Source organism: Primulina eburnea, chromosome 11, assembly GCF_022965805.1.
Source record: "Primulina eburnea isolate SZY01 chromosome 11, ASM2296580v1, whole genome shotgun sequence".
NCBI classification, from domain to species: domain Eukaryota; kingdom Viridiplantae; phylum Streptophyta; class Magnoliopsida; order Lamiales; family Gesneriaceae; genus Primulina; species Primulina eburnea.
In genome coordinates this window covers 7,457,334-7,474,840 of record NC_133111.1, presented here as the reverse complement: position 1 = coordinate 7,474,840, position 17,507 = coordinate 7,457,334, and the positions used below count along the sequence as shown (strand labels likewise).

Genomic DNA, 17,507 nt, shown 5'->3' with positions numbered 1-17,507 from the left:
GGTTTTTTTAAGACAAACAACTCAACAAAAATATAGATACAAAACATATTATACTTAAAATTAGTGATCTCCCAATATATGATTATACATGCATTATAAAAATAACAATAACTAAAAAAAATAAACATATAACATTATTGTGGCTCATAATTAGCGGATAGTGTATTTTTTTTAAAAAAAATATCCAAGTTAAAAAATTAGAAACAAGTTAAAAAAAAAACCTGAATATTAATTTAAAAAAAATTAAATAACAATTTTTTAAAAAATAAATAAATAAATTCGCCTATTAAATTGAATTTAGAGAAAAAATATACACGCAATACATTAAATCTAAAATTATTATTAGGGTGATAGATAATTAAGCAATGAATAGAAAAAAGTAATAATATCAAAAATTTAACATATAACATTAAATTTCTTAACATTTTCTACACAAATAAGAATGATATTGATAATTTTATAATAATAAATGATTTTGAATTATCTTTACAAACAATAATAATAATTAAAAAACACATAATAATTAAAATTACAAAAAATAAAATCAAAATAACACATAAATAATATTTAACATAAATAATAATTTCATCTATAAATTTAATACTTAACATAAATAATTATATTAGTATACATATCTTATATCGACAATTGAATCAAAATTTATATGCAAAAACTTTTAGAAAAATTGAAATTAACCTCAAAATTTGAGTCAAGCGATTAAACAAATTACATAAAAAAAATTAAGAAAATTTACGAGTAAAGAGACGAGAAAGAGAAAAACATGAAACACAATATTTTACTCTTCATATCATATAAGAAAAGCATGTGGATGTTTCCAATTATCAATTAAAGAGAGATCAAATGGCTTTGCAGCCAATGGCTACCACGCTCTGATCCATGTTCATCGGTCGACGAGATACAACAACATTTAAAAAAAAAAATAAAGGAAGTCATGTCCTTTCAATCGACGTGACTTAGATTAAAAAATAATAATGAAAGGACGTGACTTGCTTTAAAAAAAAAATTTCAAGTCACGCCCAAGGGGATGGCGTGACTTGCCCTATCACGTCTATTCAATTGGCATGATAAGCTAATTTCATAACTTTCTTCAAAATACTGTCTTTTGTTTAATTATTAAAGTATTTATTACACAATATATCGAATGTTGCAGTAAGAGCTTTTAATAAAGAAATACAACAAGCAATACGGTAAATAAAACAGTAGGGAAAAGCTTAAAATAAACAAAACCGAGACGTGTATGAAATACAGTGTCCTTAAAACAGATTCGTCTCCTCCGAAATGTACTTCGAGGATGTACTTTAACGTCTGTTTCGCAGGATACAATAGAACAACTAGTAGTAACCTAGTACGAGGAACCACTACAGCAAACTGAAAGGTACATGAACTTTATCACGAGGGCAGAAGAACAACAGCCGAGACAACAAAAAAGAGTTGTGAAGGAACAAGAATGCAGGAGAGTGTGTTAAGTACTTCTGAAGGACTTGAGGCTACCTATATATAGGCACTCGGGTTCCATATGGACAATCACTACTGACCATCCGAAGGCCAAAGGTCATTCCAACTAGAGCACCAAAGGTCATTCCAACACAAAATGATAATTTTAGATTTAATGTATTGAATGGAAATTTTGCCTTGCTCGGTCCAGCAAAATTTCCCACCAAAGTTCACCAGGTTTTTGTTATTTTTCGAAAATCATTTGCGGCCGTTGATCAGGCAACTCCAATCTTGGGTCAAACCAAGAATGCCAATCCTTTAAGAGATGTCTCAATGGGGAATAGCAAATACACCATGGTACTCCTTGAATATTACAATATCACATGCACATATGGGGAAAAACACGTTGCACTGTGTTGAAGACTATAAAAATATCTTTTGAAGTTTGTACTAAATCTCTGGATTCACATCAATCATATGAACAGATGCAATCATAGAAAAGGAAGTCACGGGAGTGATACTACTCACTCACAATATTAATGTGTTTGTGATTCTTGACAGGGTAATGACTTGTCGTACGGCCCAGATCGTGTGAAGTACTTGGGACCCTTTTCGTCTCAGACACCATCATACCTGACCGGATAATTCTCCGGTGACTACGGCTGGGATGCTGCTGGTCTATCAGCTGATCCTGAGGCCTTTGCCAAGAACAGAGCCCTCGAGGTACAGCGTATTAGTCCAATCTCCCATTTTCAATAAGCATAAATAGTACCGTTATGTAAAGTTAATGTTAGCAACTTGTTCCCAACCTAAATATCGTGTTCAGGTGATCCACGGTCGTTGGGCCATGCTCAGAGCTCTGGGATGCATCACCCCTGAAGTTCTTCAGAAGTGGCTGAAAGTTGTCAGAGCCTGTGTGGTTCAAGGCCGGATCCCAGATCTTCACCGAGGGTGGATTGGACTACTTGGGCAATCCAAATCTTGTCCACGCAGAAAGCATTCTCGCAGTTCTTGGATTCCAAGTTATTTTAATGGGACTGGTGGAAGGATAAGAATCAATGGCTTGGATGGAGTTGGAGAGGGCAATGATCTCTACCCGTGGTGGCCAATACTTTGACCCTCTTGGCTTAGCCGACGATCTTGTTACATTAGCTGAGCTCAAAGTAAAGGAAATCAAGAACGTTAGACTGGCTATGTTTTCCATGTTTGGATTCTTCGTGCAGGCTATTGTCACTGGCAAAGGTCCGCTGGAGAATCTATTGGATCATCTCGATAACCCTGTAACTAACAATGCATGGGTTTATGCCACCAAGTTTGCACCCGGATCATAAATTTGATTTCATGCATGAATGATATTTTTTCAGAAATTGAGTGTAAAAGACGGTGACAACTTGTCTTCAGAAACCTCAAAGACCTAGCCAGAGAACATACTGAAGAGAAACATGAGTTAAAATCTCATGAACAGATGAAATTTAATAAAACTCAAACTAGGGAAAACACAAGCTGCCACAATTTTTACTTGAGCCATATCGTAACAATATCGTTCTTACAGGAGAAGCAAGTCAAATGATACAGACATTTCTCTTCCTTCTGTGTCTAACTACCACATACAGTCTAGTTCTAAATACAGAATCCTACACTCAGGAGCATGATGTTGAAACTTCCCCGATACAACAAAATAGATATCTATATACACTCGGCTAATCTCTGACCTAGTCTAACTTACATAATCCCCCATCAGCCACATGGGGAATAATATCAGTCTTTAAAAGAATCATCTCAGACTTGGGAGCTAAAAAATGATACACGCCCTTCTCCACCATTTACTTTTATTTTTCTCCACTTCAGCCACACCCAGCTCGTGGGCTTTTGCTGTGGCTTCACTTAACTTAACCTTGTAGCCTTTTTTCCAAGCCTCATACCTCTGTTTCAGTTTCTGCACTTCCTCAACAGGATTTACGGAACGGGAGTGTCCAGACTTGCCTTCCACAACTGTCAAGGTTTCATCTTCAAAACTTTTTTTCCTTTGCTCAAACTCCTCCACAAGTGGACTAATTGCATTTAACCCACCATTCATCTCATGATATGCCCCGGCCTCCACACCATTGTTGTAGGATTTGATGGGGATGTTACCACCAAGATTTTGGATTCCCATAGGTTGACCCGATGTGTTGTCACTATTAAGACTCTTTTTTGCTGCTACCAAATTCATCTGCAATAACAAAGCAAGATGTAAGTAGCCATACAGATAGTTATTAACTCCTCTAGTTTTAAAACTATCTTTTTTCCGTGGGTTAACTGGTTATGACACTACAACCACTGTGACAATATCGATCGCATACTAACAAACAGAAGCTAAAGCTAGACTATACCAAATCTGATATTTAATTATCTGTTATATTTAACATTTTAAATGTTTTAGTCCTCCATTTTTGGGAACCATAATTTGTCCCACATTAGCCTAATTTCTGCCATAGATCATTCCAAGTGAGTAGAAGACTTTGCCTGCATTCTGCACAATTTCATCCTAGACAGACATGTATATCAACTTCCTATAACAACCCTAAGCAGCTATTAGTAACCGCTCATATGTAAGTTCAAAAGCAACCCACTCCACTGTCATCAATTGAGGCCATCCTTAAGCTGGATGTTTCCTATCGACAGTGTTCATTGCCATCTATTGGAAATCATAGCAAAAGACTATGAATAACTCACTTGTAAAGATGAAATCTGAGTTTGCCACATCTCCTCCATGGATTTCATCTTGCCATCATACTCTGACCACCGTGCCTCAAATTGTTGTACTTGCACTCTCAAAACCTCAATTTCATTTTCCTTTTGTCCAAGTGTCACCTCTGCCATCAATAGCTGCCTTCTAAGTTCTTCAACACCCGAAGCTAACAGATCTGACGGCAGATCCTGCTCAGTAGATCAAAGTTAAGCATAGTTTGATTGCAACACAAGCTCATCCATATCAAATATAACTGACTGGAGGCGAGGGAAGCAATGCGCACATTGATTTTGACTAAAACAGCTTTCCATTTTTTGTTGTAACTAGATATCAGTTTTATTCTACTTCCCTTCATAGAAGGTTACATACACAAAAAATCTAAAAATATCTAACAAATTTGCAGTAGAGTGGATGAATGGGCACCAGTTCAATTACACTAAGCATTGACTTGTTTTAACACATCAGATTACAAAAATTAGCAAATACAAGGTATAAAACGGGTAGCCAAGTTTAGACAGGTTTGTAGAGGAGTAAAATGTTTTTGTTCCTGGGCTCATTTTCTACTTATTGAATGAAAACACTTTGATTTTGAGAAAGAAATAAAAGGTTGAAATTAAATATATCTTTGATTGCAAGTTTGTTTGAGATGAATAGTCAAAAGCAATTTTTAATTGCTGAAATAACTGAAAATAATATTAACAAGTAGCATAGTTTTTGCGTATGTTACTCTTAAATTAAATAAAAACGGTAAAATTCGTATTAGTAAATACTAAATAAGAGATCTACAAAAATATAAATTATGAAATAAGACTAATAAATTCATTAACATTAGAATGCTTTCACAAAACATGTACAAAAAATAGTGATTTGTAAATCATATCAAAGTAAAAAATATTTTGGATGGTAAAAACCTATAAAATGTAAAGTATAATATTTATTTACCAAGAAAACAAATGTAAAAAAATGAACTAGGTAAAAAAGGGTTAAATATTGATAAAATGCGAAATTTAGAGAATGTAGTTTAAATTGTAAAATAATAATACAAAAAAAGTCAAGCGTTGTGAGAATTCAGATTCTTTTTTTGGCTTATTTATGCTTATCATTTATTGAGAAACAGACACTACCAAACATGACTACTAAGTATATTTATTTTTCCTGAAGAAACATTTAAAAATAGAAATGACCAATTTCTAAGGGTTCTAAACAGAACCAAAACTATAATCAAGTTATTGCTTTCGGAACACCATACCTTGACTTTATCCTTCTTCCACATTTTCCGTTCATTAACATTGTGAAGGCAACTTAAATGTCTACGAACCAACCATCCACGAATAACTGCAGAAAAGAACATGTGGGGATTATGATACTTCCTTGTCGCAACGAGGACTTAAAGTTGACTCTTACCAGATTGTATTTGCAAAATTGCCACGATCTGCTCATCCAATGTCTTTGAAACTACCTGCTTTTTCAACTTAAGCAAACCATACTCCTTTCTGGATATTTCACCACGGACATCTGAAAAAATAATTATCATTTTACTTATCAATGGTATCAACTATCAAATGAGATAAATTGGCATGAGAAAGAAATGCCATATCATAACAAAGAGAGAATCTGATTGAGGCATTAGTTCAAATATATCATCAGAGAAGAAAAGTATTCTTATCTCTAAAATTTTCAATAGAGTTGGCTGATTTGATGATGAAAACTTACGGAAAAAGTCAGTCTTACATGATTGCAATTTGGTTACTCCTTGCTTGAGTTCAAGGAAATTCCGAGGAGCGTGATGACTGCGGAAGCACCTCTGCACCTCAAGAGAACCCCGCTGAGTTTGTTTTCTAACTTCTTCCAATGCACCAATCTGTTGCACACAGTAGACAGCTGGTGATGCATACTAATCTGTGAGATCTTCTAACATACTATAAGAAATCTTCAGGAAATGTTGGCAACATATGCATAATCCAGAAAATAATAGAATCAACTGAATTTGCTAGATGAAAGTTAAAACAGATTCAATTGTTCTTTGCTTCGGCATTAACTTTTACAACTTCTGAAACTAACCATAAAATCTAAAAGAACTGCATCAACTATTAACATTCATTAAACTTCTAGTGGATTATGAAAACCAAAACTTCCATAATGCTGTTAGTCCTAACCCAGTTACATATTGATACTCATCCAAAGCCATCATATCCCGGAATACAATACAACAAAAGCCAAACTATCAAGACCCAAATTTTTGCGGCCATAAAAGAACAGCGTAAACAAAAAATATCAGAAACTGACCAAACACAAACACACCTGTCCTGCACGGAAGTACAGTTTCGTGAAACCAAATTGATACATTTCTGGGAGGATATCAAACTGCTGCAGAATGGCAACTGATGTGGTTAAAGGATCTTGACATACATTACATTCTGGAATCAGGAACCCATACCTAAAAGCCCGGCCAGCAGATTTTAAAAGATCAATACAACCATAAGGAGTGACTAAAATATAAATATAGCCACATTTTACCTCCTCGCAAATTCTTGATGTGCTATTCGTGTGGGGTAACCTGATCTTGAAATCCTAGCCCCTGCTAGAACCCCATAGCATCTGAGCTGCTTGAGCACAAGATCCTTTTCAAACTCACCAAGAAGCTGCTTACTATTTGGTTTTATGCAATAAATAAAGTGCGACGTTGTGCTTTCAAGATGCTGCATTAATTTAAATAGCTGATCCTACAATTATAAAAGAAAGTCAAGAAAGTTTCTTAACACGTGCAATGAAGGAAAGTTTTAACAATTAAGTTTATGCCCCAAGGGTAACATGAGGGGTGGACATGACGCTCATTTGTACACTAAAGATACAGATGACGTACGTTCATTTGTTCACTAAATGTGCAAATCACGTTAAAAGAATAATTAGCTCAACAAATTCAGCAGTTTTCCATCTGCCGAACAATGCAGTTATCCAGTTGTTTCCAACTTTTTATTCTATTGGCATGAGTGGTCTGGTAATAGATGGGATTAGGGATGGGAGAAAAAGCCACACCTTGAATCTTGTGGCTACACTTGGCTGTTGGCAAGCTAACTGGGATTCTTTAAGCATTACAGATGCAAACATCTGAGGAAGGCGACTGGTGCATGACGAGAGTAATTGAATTATATCAAATTGCAATTTATCTCTGTTCTTTTCCAAGAATCCACCTGAGTCATAAAGTACCTAAACACAAAATTAAACAACAGTTATGAAGTTTGAGCACAATTCATGTACAAAAACATTGTCATATTAAAATATCCACATTGGGTGGTCATCCTTGTCACCACTAGAAGGCAGCATCCACAGAACAAGAAGAAAAAGTCAGGAATGCAATGTATACAAAATGTCAACCGTTCAAATTAAGTTACGAACATAAAATTATATATATGCACGTTAGGCATCCGGTTGAGCCACATGCTAAGGTGGTTGACATATGGAAATCATAGTTCCAGTTCTGTGGAATATGATCTCATGGCCATAACCAAATATTATATTACACAAAACTAAAACAAACCTATTGTAACATACATGAAAAAACTGAAGATAAGGCTCGCTATTAAAATCCCTTTATTGCATAATTCATATTAATACATGAATCTGATATTTGTTGTCGTAGAACAGGTCCTAATAATTTGAAGCAAATGGGTTAGATACAGCAGCAGTCCCAATAAACTTGAAATGTAATACGCACATAACTAAGTTCAGCAAACTAACATGAAACTGGACAACCAATATGATAGAGAAGTATTACATAAAATCAAATACATGCTTGATGCTCTTCAAAATGAACAACATTCCCTGACAATGATGATTATCATTTATCATAGACCAACCGCAAGGCAATGTTTATTTAGGGAAAATTTTTATAACAATGGCAATCTAATGGACCACCAGTAAAGGGCACTCCAATAGAAAGGATAGTCTTTTAAAAGTTGGAAAAAGAATTTCCACGGTTATGCTTAAATTTCCACTGCTGCAGATATAACCACATTCTTACAGGAGTTCAAATTCCACAAAGGCACGACGATATGCAAAACTAACCTCTCCAGAGGAATGGTGAACAATGAATGCTGCTCCATCTCTATCTCCTTTAAAGCAATTATGAGTATTCAAGTGCTGCTTAAGCTTAGAAGCAAAAGTCAAAGCTGTGGCATTGGGGAAATTTGATTCTTCATCCAATAAAGATATTATTCCACTAGGTCCCTGCTGATACACAAAACACACTATAAGAATTACACTATACTATACCAACGACCTTCTATTTTGCTTGCATGCGTGAACATGACTATAAGTCTATTACAGGTTCATATTACATATAATCTAAAAGATTGAAGCAGGGGAGCACACATGAATTTGGAAGTAAGAAAATGTTTGTAATTCTCTACCAACATTAAGTCTGGCCTAGACACAGTTCACAGGGACCCCACCACAAAAAAACACGTATTTAGGTTAATCGTGTAAAATCATGAATGCATCAGATAAGGAACTATAAAAGGAAAGAAGAAAACCAAAAGGAAAAAAAATAAAGAGAGAGAAAAATAACACAGTACAGACTCCTAACACACTTAATACATGGAGAAAAGAAACACCTTCTCAATGAGATCTAAACAGTCTTGGTTGTCTTCAAAATCAACTTTTGTCCAGTCAACTCCATCAACCTCGTACTCCTGGAATAAAGATATTATCATAGGTATAACATTTGGAGTAGTAAAAAAATTTTCAGGGATCTTCTAAAAAGAGTAACTGAAAATATATAAGATACTGAAAGTTCCAGGAGTGCTATTTTGCACACATAATAGCACATCAGCGTGCACCAATGGGCAGACCTTTCGAAAATTTAAAGAAATTACACAGCTATTCCATATCCACGCATACATTAATAAAAAAAAATAATTAAAAAATCACTTAAAAAGCAAGTCTGCGACATTAACAATCCATGTTTGCCTAAAAGTCATGAGCGTGAATTCAAGCAAAAATATTTATCATCAATCAAGCTCCAAAATTCATGTGAAGAATTTGAAAATTATTTCAAAAATTCTCTACAATTTTTAGACTGTTGTTACACCCTCATAAATTGGCAAAATAGAAAAATAACCCCACATGGCTAAAAACTACGTCAGGGTATCCACCATATACATGCTAAACATGCCCAGAGCCATCATTAACCGCCGTTTTTACGTGTTTTAATTGTGTTATTTTAATCTATTATTGTATGTGTTTAGGGTATCGAGTTTGCATTTTATCTTTTTTATTCATAATTTATGCATATTGCTCATCCCTCATATGTTTCGGTTGATTTGTAGGTGGACTTGATCAAAAAGATGAGAATTATCAGCTAAACTCCGAGCAAGACATGCTAGGGCGGTTGATATGACCACCCCAGCGAGCAAATGAAGAAAAGAAAACAAATAATCGAGTAGGCCGCAATAGGGCGGGTATTTTTGCCTGCCCCAGCGCGCTAATGAAGAAAAACAAGCTAGATTTGCGAGGATGATGTGCTAGGGCGGTATAGAAATAGCGGTCGACCCGATAAGGAAAAAATATGCTCAATTATATTTCAATTTTTAGGTCTAGGGCGCGAGGGCGGTGTGTGTGTGTGTGTTATAACAGCCCTAACACACGAAAGGAGATCATCAGACACCATCAGACACCAGGAAGGAGAAAGCAATAGCAAGACAAGAGGAAATGCGAAGAACAAGAACTCAACAACGTTATCTTTTTCTTGTTCTATTTTAGTTAGGATTTAGGGGATCTTATCTCAAGCATTTTTTATTTTTATTTTTAAGATTGAATTTTGTTTTTGAGCATATGGATTAGTTTTTATTGCATCTTTGGAGCATGATCAACTTCGAAGTGATTTCATATATTATAATTGAGACCGATGGGAGATTTTACAACAATTAGATAACATAACTAATGGATCTACAACTTAAATAAATATATGAGGTTGGATACATGTTGATAGTCGTGAGGATTCCACGATTCGTTAATGCGATTACAATTGTTAAATAACATAAGAACAGTTGTTTACTGCATATTGTGAATTAGATTCATATACTTCGACATAGTAAATTGATAGATTAAGGAATCCCGTCAAAAAGCATAGCTTATGAATTGAAATTTAATCACTAAAGAAGATCAAGGTAAAGAAGATCAAGGGGTACGTGAATTGATATCATAACAATTGTTTATTTATTATTTTAATTTATATTATTTATATTGTGTTTGGTCTTTTCTATTTCAATTTTAATTTAGTTGATTAATTAATTCACTTATAATTTTAATTTTAATTAACTAAATAACTGTACTTAGGGTAAATTTGTCTAATCAATATCTGTTGAAATGATACTCGTACTTGTACACTTTATTATAACTTGACTCGTGCACTTCTGATTTATTCGAACTTAAAAGATTAATCTTATTGGGGAATTTATGGTGCAAGAAAAGTTTGATCACATCATTTGCCAATTTTTTCTCACGCTCAAAATGCCACGCCAAAGAAGTGCTGGAATGGTGTAGGAATCTGAAACTGGACAGAAATACTTGGGTGTCCGTAAATTCTTGATCGTGCAGACAAGTCAAACAGGATAAAACTGCAAGCATGGTAATCTGCCTATTGATTTACCAGATAAAAAAAGGCAGTCTTTTAGCAGATCATCAAAATCAATGATAACCTCTGTGATGTGGTTTGATTTCTTGCAAATGGACATGTTAAAGGGGTGTAACATAAACCAACCTTGCAATTCCTTATTTTGCACTCACAGTAATATATATGTTGCTTACCTCTTGCACAAGTTTGAAGAGATGCCGAGTAAAATGTTGCTGAAGCCTCTCATGAGCATAATTTATGCAAAACTGTTCAAAGCTATTTTTCTGGAGCAAAATAAAAGAAGAATGAAGATGAGTGAAATATGGGTAGATGATAATCTCAGAACCAACAAAAACTTAGCCAGTTTTTACTTTGAAAGATTCAAACCCATGAATATCTAGAATGCTTATGGATTTCCCAGAGTGTTGTTCGTTCACTGCAAGTGCTGAATTGATCTCTTCTACAAGCCAATCGAACAAGCTCGCGTAGATGAACTTTGCCAGTGCATCTCTTGTATCTCTTGCCTAAATCAAAACAAAAAAGAGCTTCTATTGAAATGAAAATGGATTGGTTGATTAGTTTTAAGTGAAGCAAATACAATCTTTCACAAAGTAGATTGTACACATGCATGTGCCAGAGGCCTGGCAAGAAATATTGGTGTAACTTTGCGTGGTTGTGAGACCAAGAAACAGCTAAGCTTTGAAGAATAAATACGAATTTTTTTAATGAACCTGTTGTAGTGTCAACGTATTGATGACTTCTTCATTTCCATCTTGTATTCTACAGGATGACAAAGCATGCATTAGGTCCCATGCACTGCAGCCTATCAAGCTAGCGGCATTGGTAACAGCTGCAGCAGATAAAGGAAACTGACTCTGAAATCTTAAATCAAAGCATCGATACATTAGCATGGATATCAAAAATTTCAGGCACCTGTTTTCAGCCTTACCTAAAAAACTGCTGAGTCAGAAAACATTGAAATTATAAATAATTACGTGTGCATTTAGATCATGCGGAACTAATTTACTGGTGTGGATCAGGTGATGAAGAAGAACCAAGTGCTAAGCTACAAGACACTATAAAGCATATTTAGTAGAAGCACCAAATGATAAGCTACAAATGAAATGAAGTAACTTCTGAAGAAGAGGATTTCTCCAGGAGGCGCAGTCGCTAAATTGAAAATCTTAGGGTGGAGAAATATGTCTTGGTTGCTTCTGAACAGATGTGATTTCGGTCATACTCAACAAATGTTATGTCATCGGTTACTTCTCGTATCAACAAGCTGCTGTGAGGCTGATGCTGTTGTAGATCATCTCACACCATCCGACTCAACAGACTAGATGGCCTATGATTTCTAACAGAAAATCATCTGAAGTAAAAAGTATTTCTCCTCTTATGCAACTCCAAAAACTTAATCTTTTTCAAAGGGAACTATATAGGACAAAAACAAGCAATGAGGACGCAAAAGACACAAAAGTGAAGTGCGATATTTAACTTACCTTCATCAGCAACAACCTCTATATGGTTTTCATTGTCAACAACATGAAATAATATATTTCCCAGCCACAATACTGCAGAAATCACCTCAAAGGCATGTTCCTGATCTTCTTTGCTAATTCCAACCATATTTAAAGCTCCCTGATAAATGAACACTCCATCGAATCAGTGATAAACTAATATCTCCAAAAAAAAATTGTTGAGCCAGCAACTCAGTTCGTGAAAATCGATTTTTCTTATTAAAGGAAAGTAAACCAGCAGTAAGACGTTTTCCTCTCTCAGGATATAATCCTCTTTTCATGTTACATGTTAACGTTTGTGTGGGAGATTAAACTACAATGGTAGTCAATCCAATACATATCACGATCTCGTACACCAGATATTACCGTAAGAATCTGAAACTTCAGAGAATCATCAACATCATGGATCTCCAAGCAATCACTTTGATTGAGATAGTTGTAATCAGAAGCCCTTTTTAACTTCAACCTACCTGAAAAGGAAACATTGACTTAGGCTAAGCTAAAGAACAAAGGCACTTCTGCATTCCTTATAATGTGATGACATTCATCTCGCCAGATTTGCCATTTTTCACATGTGAAATAAAATGAAAAAGTAGTTACAAGAAAGTTAAAACAGGCTTAAGCACCTAGAAAAGTTGTACGGTGACCCCATGAGATTTGCAAAAGAGAAGGAAGAAAAGGCACCCTATCTAGCGGAAAATGCTGAAAACAAACCTCGGAGGCCAGATGGAGCCCCAGCGCAAAGCTGGTAGAAGATGTGGTATGATCTTTCTCCCTGGGCCTGCTGAACCACTCTTGACTGCTCCAATGAGATTTTGATTCAGAAAGCTCATGGAACAGATACACAACTCAAAGAATCAACTATAATTCAAATAGAGACACTGACCTTATCGACTAGGACTACACCGTTGGTTCATGAATTGATGTTTTGATGCACACGAGGAATTGAAATCAAGTCAGTGAACCATAACACAAACAGAAGTCAACAAATAATATTCCCAATTTTACGAAGTTCAACTAGACCAATAAAGCATACTTACATGTCTGCAATTTAGCACCACATATTTTTCCAGCAGCACTAAAGTGAATTTCAATTAGCTTTCCCTGCACCAAGTGTGAACTACATTATGCCAATAAATGTCTAAAATGTGAACTACATTATGCCAATAAATGTCTAAAATTAATTAAAAATGTCTCTCAAATGACAGCAAAAGAGATAACTCACAAATCGGCTGGAATTGTCATTCAGGGATGTTTTAGCATTACCAAAGGCCTCCAGTATGTAGCTTGTCTGCAAGACTTTAGATTCTATTCCACCACAACCTCCATCAAGCGCAGCCAAGTATTTCATGGCAAACTTAGCTGTTTCTGTTTTTCCAGCTCCGCTCTCCCCACTAAAATTTTACAACCATTAATTTCTCTAAGGCATAATCAACGAAATGAACATAGAGAAGAAGTATATAATCAGGCAACAAAATAAAGTATCAAATGGGAAGCTGGTTACAGAAACTAACGAATGGCTATAAAAAAACTTCAACCAACCTTATGATGATGGATTGGCTTTTTTCATCTGCAAAACTCAAAAAACGAAAGAAAAATTGAGAAAATAGAAGCCTTGGTGACATGTTAACTCTATGGAGCATTTGAACAAAACACTTTCAGGAAATTTATAACACCTGTCATCATTTTATTGTATGCGGCATCAGCTATAGCATAAATATGAGGGCTGTCCAAAAGTTTCTGCCTGTACGCCATAGCTACATCATTCCCATATAGTTGGACATCTTTGAATGGATTGATAGCAAGTAAAACTGGGCCTGCTTTGCTCTATATAACACAGAAAAACGAATTCATTCAAGAGTGCTCATATTATTACTTTTTTCTATTGAAACTTGGAAATGAGTATGTCATTCAGATGCTTACATATATTATGTCTTGACAATATCTGTGATGAAGATTATGAAGAACTGAAGGCTCGTTCAAGTAAATAAGTTGTAAAAGCTCATTCACGCCCTCAAGAATGTCTGGATTGGCAGGTAAAAGCTCTCTGATGGGAAACGTCACAACCTATAGTTCACACCGTTCGCGTACGTTGATATAAAGAAATATAAAAACAAAAAATAAAGGACAAAACACTACTTATCCATCTTGAACATAGTTACTATATAATAGATCATGAAAGAAATAACTAACACTTCTATTGGGTAGCACAACAGAAGCTCTCTCCCCTGAAGTTGAAATTACTTGCCCTAATTCCCAAAGTCCATCATGCAGCCAACACCAAACACGAAGTTTCTGAAAGAAAATGAGGAAATGATGCTACAAATACACATGATCAAAGGCTCACATAAACTTAACATCATGTAATCTCAACTTAATCAAATGTTTCAACATGCAGATCTAAATGGTGTAAGTTGTATCAATAGCCAGATAATGAACCAGAGAAGTAGGCAACAATTGAAATTACATTTTGCAGAAAAGGTCTAATCTTAGAAAACTGAGTAATGTTCTTAACAGAACTCAAAGATATCCCAAATTTTCACAAAATAGTAACGTGAAATGTATAAAATAATAACCAAAAAACAGCAGAAAGCATCGCGTTTTCTACCAAATTCATCTGCACATATTGTATTTGTGGCTTAAATGAAGAAGCTTGAACGGGCTATGAAATGATATTTGTCTAATTCTGCTTTATGCATCCAAAACCCTCGTATCATCACATACATTATTCACGTGTTCACAAAATACCAAATAAAGAACTGTTGGCCTAAGAACCCCATTAAAAATAATCATGACTGCATTTTTAGAAATTTTAACATAAAGATCAATTAATTCAAACAAGAGACCAATAATTATCAACCGAATTGACTACCTTTTTCATGAAATTTTCCAGGCTATCATTCCCCTCAAAGTCTTTGAACCCTGAGAGAGATCCAGGGGAAGAATCCACGGGCTTGGCGATGTCCTTCTCCTCCAATTGGGACTCGTGTTCCTCCTCCTCAGCTGAAACCATGACATAGGGAGATTCTCCTGCGTCTATTCCTCTAACCTTTTTAGCCCCGGGACTATTCAGTCCATTCCTTGTCAAGCCTTTCAAATCTTCCTTCTTCACGTTGCAATCTGATGGACTCAAATGTGGTTCAGCTTCCCCACCTTCGATGACCGTTGGCAGCGGCCGCTTGAAGGAAGGAAGCCTTGCCCGAGGGGTGAGCTTGGGACGGACCGGAAGTGCTGGAGGCAAGTCCTTCGGCTTCTCATTCTCGTCTCTCCGCTGGAGCAAATCCAACATTTGCTCCAAAGAGCTCCGGGACATCGAATTTGGCGATACAGACAACATATTTCCCCCTAAAAGAGCACCGAATCCAATCACAGATTCTGCGATTACTCTTCTTTTTTAAAGCAGGTTCCGACCTACGTCTAAGGTGACATTGCTCAAAACAAGAGGAGCCTAAAACCCAAACCCAGATCAAAATCCCAAATACTTCAAACTTACGGCCACAACCTTCAAATTTGAAGATTGCATCACCATGAACCGAACACAAATTTCACGCTGAAACGCGGAAAAACAAAAACAAATGAAGCACAAAAAATCGATCCTTGAAAACACGAACTGAAAACAACGAGCTTATCCACTCCGCAAAAAAAGCCCTTTAACACAAAACGTTTCACGATAAACAAATTCCAAGGTGGCTCAAGATTGTGAATTTAAGCAAGATTATTGCAAATTCATCGCAACTGAGTTCTTAAAACCAGCTTTTACGAATAAATATCTAATAAATTTTAAAAATCGTAATGATTTGAAATAGTTTACAGAGCCAGCTAGAGGATCGTTGAGATCTGACAAGGAAATTGAGTTTGAAAATGGAAAAAACAATCCAACAAATGGGATTTGGGATTAAGTTCCACACCTTTTTCTTCTCCCAACCTCGTGAAAAAAGTAACTTGAATTTATAGGAAGTCATCCAATTTAAATTTCAGCCGAAATTAATTTATCTATGAATTTGTAACCTTGAATATTTACCATTTAAAAAAACAAAAAAACAAATGCATTTAAATCATAAAATTAATCTACTACTATAATTTGTCTTTAATCCTTCAATCGATCGTGAGACGATCTCCTATATCTATTTATATACACGAGTCAACTCAATTCATTATTAAAGTCTTTAAAAATAATATTTTTCTATGAATTAAATCGAGTTTGATATCTATTTAATAAAATTGACATGTATATTCTTGTCTTATTTACGATTTAACTTGAACTCTAAAAAAAATTTGCAGTTGAAAAATAGTTTTTCTGTTCTTATCTATCAATTTACCATCTTCATATGATCCAATTTAAATTTCAGCCGAAATTAATTTATCTATGAATTTGTAACCTTGAATACTTACCGATTTAAAAAAACAAAAAACAAATGCATTTAAATCATAAAATTAATCTACTATTATAATTTGTTTTTAATCATTCAATCGATCATGAGACGATCTCGTATATCTATTTATATACACGAGTCAACTCCATTCATTATTAAAGTCTTTAAAAATAATATTTTTCTATGAATTAAGTCGAGTTTGATATCTATTTAATAAAATTGACATGCATGTTCTTGTCTTATTTACGATTTAACTTGAACTCTAAAAAAAATTGCAGTTGGAAAATTGTTTTTCTGTTCTTATCTATCGATTTACCATCTTCATATGATAGATTAATATCATTTTATATCACGAATCAAAAAATGAACTAAAATTTGTTATTTATATATTCATCGTCCATACTCTCGTTTTGTATGAAACTTATTTTTTCATACGACGGAGGTAGGAATATAATTTAATATGATATCGTGATTTTTTTAAAATTTATAATTAAAAGTGTTTTATAACTGCAACACATAAATTTTTTTAAATTATAATTTTATGTCAAAAAAAATTTTGAGTGTCTTTTTTTTCACAATGTATTTTCTCTTATTTTATTTAATTACATGATTTCACAATGATTTTAAAAGATTTCAGTGTCTCCCACTAAAACAGAACCATGACGGGATGTTTTTGTATGTCACTTCCCTTCGACAAATTTTGAATGAATGTTTAATAGCAACGACAAAATCTTAATTTTCAATGGCCAATTTAAGGCAATTTTGCCATTTTACTGTCAGCCTAATTTTCTTTTATTTTTTTTTTATTTTTTTTTTCT

General features: G+C 34.7%; 1 protein-coding gene and 1 pseudogene across 2 annotated transcripts; one reads left to right on the top strand and one right to left on the bottom strand.

The window, feature by feature from the left end:
• The first annotated feature begins 1,719 nt into the window (after positions 1-1,719).
• On the top strand, positions 1,720-2,909 carry LOC140804778 (chlorophyll a-b binding protein 3, chloroplastic-like; annotated as a pseudogene).
• A 34-nt stretch (positions 2,910-2,943) lies between these two features.
• On the bottom strand, positions 2,944-16,252 carry LOC140804777 (myosin-2-like). 2 transcript variants are annotated; one of them, XM_073160902.1, is made up of 24 exons: positions 15,189-16,252; positions 14,510-14,611; positions 14,240-14,383; positions 13,993-14,143; positions 13,859-13,886; positions 13,542-13,710; positions 13,357-13,420; positions 13,203-13,216; positions 13,031-13,115; positions 12,683-12,786; positions 12,299-12,437; positions 11,531-11,649; positions 11,171-11,323; positions 10,994-11,083; positions 8,800-8,877; positions 8,252-8,416; positions 7,223-7,393; positions 6,704-6,909; positions 6,488-6,623; positions 5,918-6,047; positions 5,591-5,701; positions 5,436-5,521; positions 4,171-4,374; positions 2,944-3,667 (listed from the first exon to the last, which is right to left on the bottom strand). In XM_073160902.1, exons 1-24 carry the CDS (start codon positions 15,651-15,653, stop codon positions 3,248-3,250), a joined length of 3,534 nt encoding a protein of 1,177 aa, XP_073017003.1. In that variant the 5' UTR covers positions 15,654-16,252; the 3' UTR covers positions 2,944-3,247. The 2 variants fall into 2 exon arrangements, with proteins under 2 accessions (XP_073017003.1, XP_073017004.1); XM_073160903.1 differs by having other exon boundaries at positions 8,252-8,413.
• Between the last annotated feature and the right edge of the window lie 1,255 nt (positions 16,253-17,507).

What these genes read in the sequence shown, in the direction of transcription:
- LOC140804777 (XM_073160902.1), bottom strand. Translation starts at nt 15,653, where the DNA reads ATGTTGTCTGTATCGCCAAATTCGATGTCCCGGAGCTCTTTGGAGCAA. An exon ending in AGCCAATCCATCATCATAAG is followed by an intron (nt 13,711 to 13,858) that starts GTTGGTTGAAGT and finishes GTAAAATTTTAG; the next exon opens with TGGGGAGAGCGGAGCTGGAA. An exon ending in GTTTAGATCTCATTGAGAAG is followed by an intron (nt 8,417 to 8,799) that starts GTGTTTCTTTTC and finishes TTTGTGTATCAG; the next exon opens with CAGGGACCTAGTGGAATAAT.